This window comes from Spermophilus citellus, assembly GCF_964194105.1.
Source record: "Spermophilus citellus genome assembly, chromosome: 5".
Classification (NCBI taxonomy): Eukaryota; Metazoa; Chordata; class Mammalia; order Rodentia; family Sciuridae; genus Spermophilus; species Spermophilus citellus.
Genome location: NC_138186.1, coordinates 151,043,608 through 151,053,198, shown reverse-complemented (window position 1 = coordinate 151,053,198; position 9,591 = coordinate 151,043,608). Strand labels below are relative to the sequence as shown.

Sequence of the window (9,591 nt, the reverse complement as noted above, 5' to 3'; positions counted from 1 at the left end):
ACCCATCACCCCAAGAAATTCTAAGACCTTCAAAATGTATGCATCCCTGCGAACTGGATCGCTGTCACATACTCATTCCTAGTGTTTGGCAAAGTAGTCCCATGTCACTGACTTAATTGGTGGCAGGTTATTTTCCAGTTGTCAAATAATCTTTTCCTATTTAGGAGTCAGAAATAGAAACATTCACTCATAAAGGAATTGGATCATTTGGAACATGAACAATATAAGTATTTATTTGAAAAAAAAAAAACATTTTCCATTGAAGTAAATCCACACATTGGCTGCAGTAGCTTCTTACAATTATTTCCAAATTGTACTCACAGTCACTTTCATCCATCATGTTCAAAGGTATTGCTACAAAAAACTGTCACAACTTTTTTTTTAGAAAAAATATACACAGTCTCTCTAATAGAAAGTTAATTAAAACAATAAAACTAGGCAATATAAAGCTAAGATGTGAGACAGATTGACATTTGTAAACACAAATAAATAAATATGTACAAAAGAATCTATGCCAACAACAGGCAAGGAATAGCTTTTCAATGCAAGCAATGGTGACAAGGATGGCAACTATTTCAAAACTTAAACTCTTGACACAATTCAGCTAAAAAAGGTAGAGAAATGAGAAAAAAATAAAGCGTTTGAATTGGTATTCTTCTGGAAGGTGAGTGTAGGTGGCTTTTGGCTCCCCAGTGAGACCGTGGCCCCAAGCTTCTGAGGGGCTGAAGAAAGGTGAGAAAGGAACAGAGGGTAGAATTTGGCTCAGTCTTTTCACTCTATTTGCAAATGTTTCTGTGCAGCTATTTCTCCATAGTTTTCCTTACCTGCTCATTGAAAATTTCTAAAGTGGAGCTGACATTGTTGTCAAATACAAAAATAAAATGTTTTCTCAGATCTGTATGTATATGAGAAGACATCAAAAGCAAAGCTATTTCTGAAGATATATCTTAATCACTATTAACTAACTATGCACCTTGTGCAGAAATCTCACAGTAGAAAGCTAATTAAACTCTATCATGAATGTCTAAGGTTTGGGGGAAGCATATGAATATTCAGTGATGATTTAAGATTAATTTTCATCTATATGTAAATTCTGGCACAATACACAGCCTGTTAATATATGCCTACAGAAAAGGATTTGGCTCTACTGTAGTGAATCTCAGTGACTTAAGGTTTACTATCTTTTTCTCCTAAATGCCCCTCTCCCCTGTGAAAGCCAGCCTGGACTCAGCTCTTTTCTGCCAAGATGGTGTTCCAGGTTGCTGCAAACTGGAACAGTAGTAACAATCCACCACTAAACTCTCTCATTATCCTTTTGAGCTTGACTAGCTTCATGACTAAAGCTTAGCCAAAGTTAAGAGGCTCCTTGAGTCTCTGCATAGCCTGCAGGTCATCCTACATCTAAGAACAAGGGCTATCTGCTTTCTGTATAGAAGGTAAAGGCCCTAGGGGTTCAGTTCTGACCTCTTTTCTTGAGCCAACAGGCTCTGCCCAAACCCCTTCTTTCCTCCTCACTTAACTGCTGCTTCCCTGAACCTGATACCTCTCAAGAGAATCCAGAGAGCTGTTACGACCCAGCCTGCACTGAGGCCCATTGCTAAGAAACTGGATAAGACTCCATAATTTAACAATTAAGCTGTGGTCTCCTATACCCTCATTACAAGCATGCATTCCTTAGGATACTTTGAGAGTTAGGTAAGCTGTGTAATATTAGGCATGGCTTTTATGCATCAGGCTGACCCATCAACACAACACCATCTATCTTGCCAGACCTCCTCAGGCTCCTCTTATGTTATCATCAGAGGACTCAGTACAAATAGATTTTAGACTAGCAGTTGCAGATCCACACATTAATAAATTATTTTAATTAAATGAGACATCCACATGTCTGAGTTTATATTCCTTGGAACAAAATTCTCAGTAGGGGAAGAGAGAGGCCTTCATTTACTTAACTGGAAATATCTTAAAAGTCCTTGGAGCAAGGACACGACCACAACATCTCAAATGTGTGTATCCTAAAAGGACTATTGTTACAGTGTGACTAACAGAAAATCTCCTCTACCCCATGAGCCTATGGGCTCAATATACAGTAAAGGGGGAACAGTATCATTGTTAAACAACCACAGGAGGCCCTGTTAATGGAATGTCATCACCAAGCCATATTTAAATGCATGGGATTCAATTATATTTGATAACGAGGCTTAAGCTTTCTGTCTTGAATGGAACACAGCCTTGTATTAACTTGGATAATATCTTGGGAAAACTTTCTTTCCAGGGTATGATGTAGTTCTGAAAGTTATATGTTTGATATAAGAAAAAAAAATCCCTTTTACTCTTAGGGTCAAATATTAAGTATTTTTTCTATTTGTGGTTGGAATTTCATTGAAAAAGAAAAAAGATGCTGATGCATTCACAGAAAGTAGCTCTGGATGAAATATGTCGGCATCCAAAACTGTTACAAATATTATTACACTTCTGATTGTTGAGAAAGATGATATAAAAATGTTTACATCCAGGCCTCACCAGGAGGTTGGTAGATGAGTCTAAACTAGAGTTTGTCCTTGGCTTTGTTTGATCCCATGTTGTCTAATTTTAGTACCTTCCCCTGAGTTCTGATTAGTTTGATTCAATCATACATTCAAAAGATAATATCTCCCTGGCTTACTGAGTCATATTGCTCTCAGTACTGAAGTTCAGTGATGATGGAAAGTCCCCCTTGGAAGAAATATACTGAAAGGATGAATTGTAAATTTCACAAAAGCCTTCTTAACAAAACACACCCCTCATCTGTATGCAGTTACCTAGGTAATAGCACATTTATATCTGCTAGTCATGGTTTACACTGCATGAAGATCTTCACACTTCTGGAAACTGATTTTCCTTTTTCTTATATTAAAGACATTAAAATTTTGTGCTGTGGCTGAAGGTGTCTGACATGATGATGTTTTTATAGAAGTTATCTGAATGAGCATTGCAATAACCCTTGACCTTATCAATGACCTGATGGACAGGGATGATTGATGTTTGTTCTCCATCAGCATGGGTCAGTTTTGACAAGGACTTGTCCAGGGAAGCACTGTCTGCAAGAAATGACACGAGAAATTAGGCTTCAAGATAACCTGGGGACATGCCTTAGGGCCACTATATTGTGCCCTCTGTTTTGTACATCAAGAAGTATACAAAGGAAATAAAGCTTTTTTTCCCCTTAGATTAGGTAACAGGCAGCACTAAAATTTTGCATTTTTCATCTTCAAAATGCACTCCTAAAATTCACTGAATGTCTATTTGCCTTCTAGTCATTTTTTGTGCTATGGTTTATTATAGGAAAATATTCTTGTAAGTAGCATATTTCAGTCAATGAGAATAATAAAAAACCTCTTCAAGAATATATGTACCAAATGGCTCAAAAGAAATAATAAATTAGGTAAGAATGAATTAAAATGTTCTGAAATGTTCATGGTAGAAATGTATGATATCTAAGATAAAGTTTTCCAAATAATATAGGAAAATGGGCATGGAAAATGAGTTGATGGGAACAAAGGGGTTCATTATACTATTTTCTCTACCTTTTATATGTTTGACATTCTTCATAATAAAAACTTTTAGAAAATTTAAAGGATTTTGGAGAATAAAAGTGAATAAAAATAAACATGAAAGTCTGCTTTGAACACATTTTTCCCATGGCTTTTAGCTTGTGAAATGAATGGAATATAGCAAAAAGGACATCTCTTTATGAATTATTAATTGTAGAAGTCAAAATTCCCTTTATCAGGGGCTGGAGATGTGGCTCAAGCGGTAGCGCACTCGCCTGGCATGCGTGCGGCCCGGGCTCGATCCTCAGCACCACATACAAACAAAGATGTTGTGTCTGCCGATACTAAAAAATAAATATTAAAAAACTTCTCTCTCTCTCTCTCTCTCTCTCTAAAAAAATGTTTTAAAAAATTCCCTTTATCAGAAGTATTTTAAAACTCTTTTTTTGTTAACTTGCTACAATTTCAGCAGCAGTATTACTAGCAGAAATAATATCAGAGCAATTGATAATGAGAAAGGACCACTAAATAAACTTGTATTCTGAATTTTTCAGTATTCTGAGTTAAATATTATTTCTCTTGATTCCCAAAATTTCTAAAACTGGCTCAGATAGTACTCTGAAACTCATATGTAAGATCTATTATCTATACATACATGTGATTGTTTATCTTTTATTTTTTGTATTCTATGAATGTCATAAGTGCCTGCTCTCTTCCCCCTCCTAATACACTTTGGAGAAAAATTATCCTTGAATTTACCCAATTACAGAAATTTCATCGTGGATGAAGGATAAACTGTGCTCTTCTACCAACTACCAATCCTATCTTTTCTACACTGTGTGAGAAGTAAAACCTATCCTGAAACACTGCTTTAGGGAATCATACCTCCAAAACTGCAACAGTCACTTTAGACCTTTTATATTCTGAGTAAGGTGGATTCAGAAAGTGACCTGGCATATAAAATTCAAAAACAATTGTTCAAAATTGTCATTAGGATATCTGTTGTCTCTGGAAACTCTTCAAATGCTCAACTATTACTTACACTGGACACTAAACAAAACTGGGGGCTAACACAGGAAATGGCACTCTCACCCCACACTAAAGGAAACCAGAGGAAGAAAACATGGTTCATGGAAAGAAGGGGAAGATGGAAGCATGGAAAAGTGGTTGAAGCATGTCCCAGGGCTGGGGAGAGAAAGCCTGGGGGAGTCACAGCACAAGGAAGGCCCCGCTCATCTGGCTCTCAGCAAGCTGATTGATTTTGAGCTTTCTTCAAGTTCATGAATTCACTAGCCATTGGTTTTCTGTTGGGAAATTTTTCTATTGACTTAAATCCCAATAATGAATGATTCATGCTTGATTTTTTTTAAAGAAAACAACATGTCCTGAGAGAAATGTCAAGAATAAATACTCCTTTTACTCCCTAGACAACTTCCAGGAGCATGTGATTTAAAGTCAGTTCCACTGCAAGGATATGATCCAATTGGATGGCACTTCACATAAAAGGTGACTTCCAAACAAGGCAAAATTCTAAACAAGGGATGTGCATATAGTGTGTACATATAAATGCACACAGTACTCTTAACTATGATATATATGGTTATATATCTATTACTAGTATCTATATATATATTATTCTCAGTTTTCTGGTTAGATATTACTTTATGAGTAATAAGAACTTGGTTACAACTGGAAATCTGAAAACCAGGGGCTAGAGAAACGAACTCCATTCGACGTATGCTGAAATTCAAGCAGATGAAAATCCTAACAAAGCAGCTTAGAATGGATGACATCTCTTTTATGACTTCTATGAACGTACCATGACATATCCAGTAACCCACCAGAGCACTGGAGAGTAAAAATAATAAAATTTTTAAAAAATCATATCCTTCTCTCAAATGTTGCTTTTTTGGTTATGTTACATAATATGTGACCCACTCATTCCAGAGCATGGTACATTTCCTAGAAGGACCAGCTTGCACACCCCATGCAGAGAAGAGCCGGCACAGCACGCTGCCATTTGAAATTTCAGAAAATTCCAGCTCAGTGCAGGAATATCATTGTGCTAGCTGAAAAGTATTGTAAAGAACAAGCCATTTTGCTGGTGCAGCAAGAACCTTAGCTTAATCCATGCAAATATTCTCTTATTACCTTGCAAAAAAATCATGCATTCAGAAAGTGATAAAAGTTTACCTGGACGATCCACTTTTGTTGAAGAAATGCTCTTAGGAGGAATTATCTACACCATAAACATATGAATGTCGGGATCAGTTCCAAGAAATAAACCAACTAGATATCCAAGAGGATATGCAGTGACTTCTTGCATACCCTAGTGATTCCCAGAACCGAGAACTGTCCCACAGAGAACTGACTGGGTAACCAAATTTATTATATCATATAAACAATAAACATAAAGTTCACTATATCCTCATGCTAGTGGCCAACAGCCCTTCAGCCCCAAGGGTTTCATTTTGTTTTGGTTTGGTTTGGTTAAGAAAAAGATAAAAACATGAATGCATTCTTAAAACAATAAAATCTTTAAAAATACCATTTTGAAACAACAGAGTGTGCCATTTCTGCATTTCCTCTAGTATCTTCTAGTAAGTTTTCCCCAGGATCCTACAGCAGTCTTTTCCTACTACTTCAAAAATATCTGATATTCCTGAAGACCTACTTTTTATCTTTTCCCCCTTATAAGAGAAATTTCTTTAGGCTAGCTATTCTCAGCTGTGGTAAGAGGAAATCAATTTAATTAGTCTAGTGCCTATTCACTCATAACTTATTGACAACATATTAATTATTTTCATTTTAGAAAGAGAAGGAAATTTATCTGGGGACAGTGTCACATACCTGTAACCCTGGTGGCTAGGGAGGCTGAGGCAGGAGGATTTCGAGTTTAAAGCCAGCCTCAGAAACTTAGTGAGGCACTTAGCAACTCAGAGAGACCCTGTCTCTAAGTAAAATATAAAAAAGGGCTGGGGATATGGCTCAGTGTTTAAGCACCCCTGGGTTCACTTCTCAGTACCAAACAAACAAACAAACAAAAAAAAAAAACAGGAAATTAAGTGTTTACTTTTAAGTTTGATTAAATAAAATAAAAATAAATTTAAAATGTTCATTATAAGTAAAAGATTTTGTTCCAGGGAACTACCAAGCAGGAAGAATAATCTTAAGCTGTACACCTGTCATCAATTTCCTCACATAGGTATTCTCAAGTAAGGGTGAACAGGCCTCTTAATTTTAGGCAAAAAAATGTGCATTTGACAAAAAGCTGGGCAGGGTGGCACACACTTGTAATGCCAGTGGCTCAAGAAGATAAGGCAGGAGGATCACAAATTCAAAGTCAACCTCAGCAACTTAGTAAGGAACTAAGCAATTTAGCGAGACTCTGCTTCAAAATAAAAATAAGAGGGCTGGAGATGTGGCTCAGTGATTAAGCACCCCTGGGTTCAATCTCTGGTATAAAGCCTGCACTTTATTCAGAAAGAGAATCCATAGCTTTCATTTAATTCCCCACAAATGTCTTGCCAAGAAACTTTAAGAACTGCTGTTCTAAGTTGCTCTGAGTTTATAGATCTTTCTTTAATTTTGGAATTAAAACAAAAAAAAAAACTTTGAACATTCAAACCTCCTCCACAGTAGTACCATAATTCCCACCAGGGGCCACACCAGTGGCAAGACAGGGAAGGTGGTACAAGGAGGGACTATGTAAGGACTTGGGCCACCTGTCATCCAAGTATTCCCAGTATGAACAATTACAGGCACATCACCTGGCTTTTGCCCTCTGTGCAAAAAGTTGAATATCAATCTTTTCTGTGCCATTCAACTCTGTTTATAGGTAATTGTTAAACAAATTAGAAAATTTAAAAGCTATTTCCATTTGTCCTTTCAGAAGTAGCTTTAATTAGGAAGTAGTGTTTGCTCAGTGTCAAGAGCTGTCTGCCAACAGATTCGATTGGTCTTTAAAAGTAGCAATTCTATTATTTCCCTTTAAAGTTATTAGAAGATGGCAGCTCCTCGTGCTACTAAGTGACCATCAAGTACCACAAAATATTATTTACACGGTGTCATGAGGATCATCCACAGACATGCTCAGTGACAGATTCTGTGGCTGCCGTGAATATGATGAAAAGGCAAGACATGAAGAAAGCCTCACGCTTCTTACAGTCCTGTCACCTACCCAGTACTGCCCTCTGCTCTTTCCTATTTCATCAGTGACCTAAGGAACAGTTGCCAACAAGGCTTCCAATGCTTAAGGATTTAAGTTGTAAATAAAACACATCCTAGACGGCCCTTCTTCCTGCTCCCATGCCACCCTGTAGGGTACTTTCACACCATCCTAAAATATTCTGCAATAAATTCTTCATTTTAAAAATAAAAATGCTAACTTTTTAGACAAAATATTCTAATTTTTAAGGAAAACTAAGTTTCCAATCAAATGATAAAGTTACGATACTGCTCGGTTCATCATATGGTTTGCAGGAATAGATGGATTATAAAATTTTAAAGAGAATAAAATATTCATAAAGTTGCTGGAGAAGATCTTCAGATAGATTTTATATTCGTAAATCTAACATAAGCACTCTATCAGGCACTGTGATGCATCAAACTTCCGGATGAGCTGATTCTGCCATGAAAATGTAACGTGAGAACTGGACCAGAAAAAATCTTTATGATGCCAGAAGCACTTACCGGTGTGGCTGTTCCTTTTGAAATAGGTGGTAGAGCTGGATTTAGATTTGGATGTAAGATAGGTTGAGTTAGAACCAATGGAACTTGAAGACAAAGATTTTCCCAGATTATCGGAGCTTTTCTTGATGATATTGGTAGCTGTTTTGCTCCAATCTGGAAGAAATGACATCATTCTATCAATCTGCATTACAAGGAATATAATATACTGTGTCCTAAAAATATTATCAGTGCATTGCTTTGCCTATCTGGAGCATCTGATTTTCTGACATGCCAACAATAGCTAGAGTAAGTACTGAAAAGGACTGGGGATGTGGCTCAGTGGCTAAGCACTCCTGGGTCCAATCCCTGGTACCAAAACTAATTAAATAAAAATAATCAACAACAATAAACTGAAGAAACTAAAATTTCCTACTTTGAACCTGTGTACATATTATTTAAAATCTTGCATCAATATCCTAGGGTGAGAAGTAACCACAGTAATTTAAAAAAAATAATCCTTTTCTTCAATGTTTTTAAATTGAGATATAATCTCTTCACCTAAAAATGTAATTCAGAACTTCAAAAGTGTGGAAAGGAGGGTCTGGTGTAGTGGATAATCTGAGCTGTCAAATTAGACATTAAAACTTAGGCAAATCATTTAAGCTGCCTGGAATTCATGCTTCTCTGCAGGTAGAAGGGATGTATCTAGTGCCCTCAGATCCCTTCAGCCCTAATATTCCAAGATTCCAACTAAGAATTTTCACATGCTCCACTTCTACAATCTGCTCCCACTGGGCCTGGGCTGCTTTGACAACAGAAAATGACAAGTATTTCCAGTTAATCTTAGATAAATACGTAATGACAAACCTGCCCCTTTACCTGAATTATCTGCTAATCGGAATCGGCCACAACAGAGATGCCGTCTCCACTGCTTCTGGACATTCTCCTTCATTGCACAGTGGAAGATAAAAATAAATAATCCTGTGACAATAGAAAATACAAACACTGAGGCCAACTGACACATTTTAAAAGATGAATCTTATAAAATACATGTATTTGTTTTAATTTTAAAGTTTTTATATCTACGTTACTAAGGAACAAAGATCCAAGGAAAGGAATCTCAAGAGCGCGTAGTAGACATTTTAATCCTATGGAAAAGAACACAATGGCTCAAATAAAACCAGAATCACTGCATGGATCCAATTTCTGCCTTTGTCTGTTCTGTTCCACATTCATTACGACTTACCTAAAAACCAAGCTGAAACAAGCTACATTCAACTTAAAAGCATTTGCTATTTCCCTTATTTCTGTCTTAAAAACATGTGAAAATTGTTCATAGAATTAAAAAAAAAAGAGAGAGAGAAAACAAAATTCACCCATAAACTTA

General features: G+C 36.6%; 1 protein-coding gene across 2 annotated transcripts in view; it reads right to left on the bottom strand.

Annotated features, from left to right (window-relative positions):
* Positions 1–222: 222 nt before the first annotated feature.
* Positions 223–9,591, bottom strand: part of ADGRG6 (adhesion G protein-coupled receptor G6) — a 136,439-nt gene continuing 127,070 nt past the window's right edge. Inside the window, exons 22-25 of one of the 2 annotated variants that reach the window (XM_081295584.1) lie at positions 9,084–9,185; positions 8,226–8,378; positions 5,727–5,772; positions 2,944–3,080 (exon numbers count right to left, since the gene is read on the bottom strand). In XM_081295584.1, coding sequence (XP_081151710.1) covers positions 5,759–5,772; positions 8,226–8,378; positions 9,084–9,185 — 269 coding nt within the window. In that variant the 3' untranslated portion in view covers positions 2,944–3,080; positions 5,727–5,758. Of the gene's footprint in view, positions 3,081–5,726; positions 5,773–8,225; positions 8,379–9,083; positions 9,186–9,591 lie in introns of both variants that reach the window. The other variant, XM_081295583.1, reaches the window with a different exon arrangement.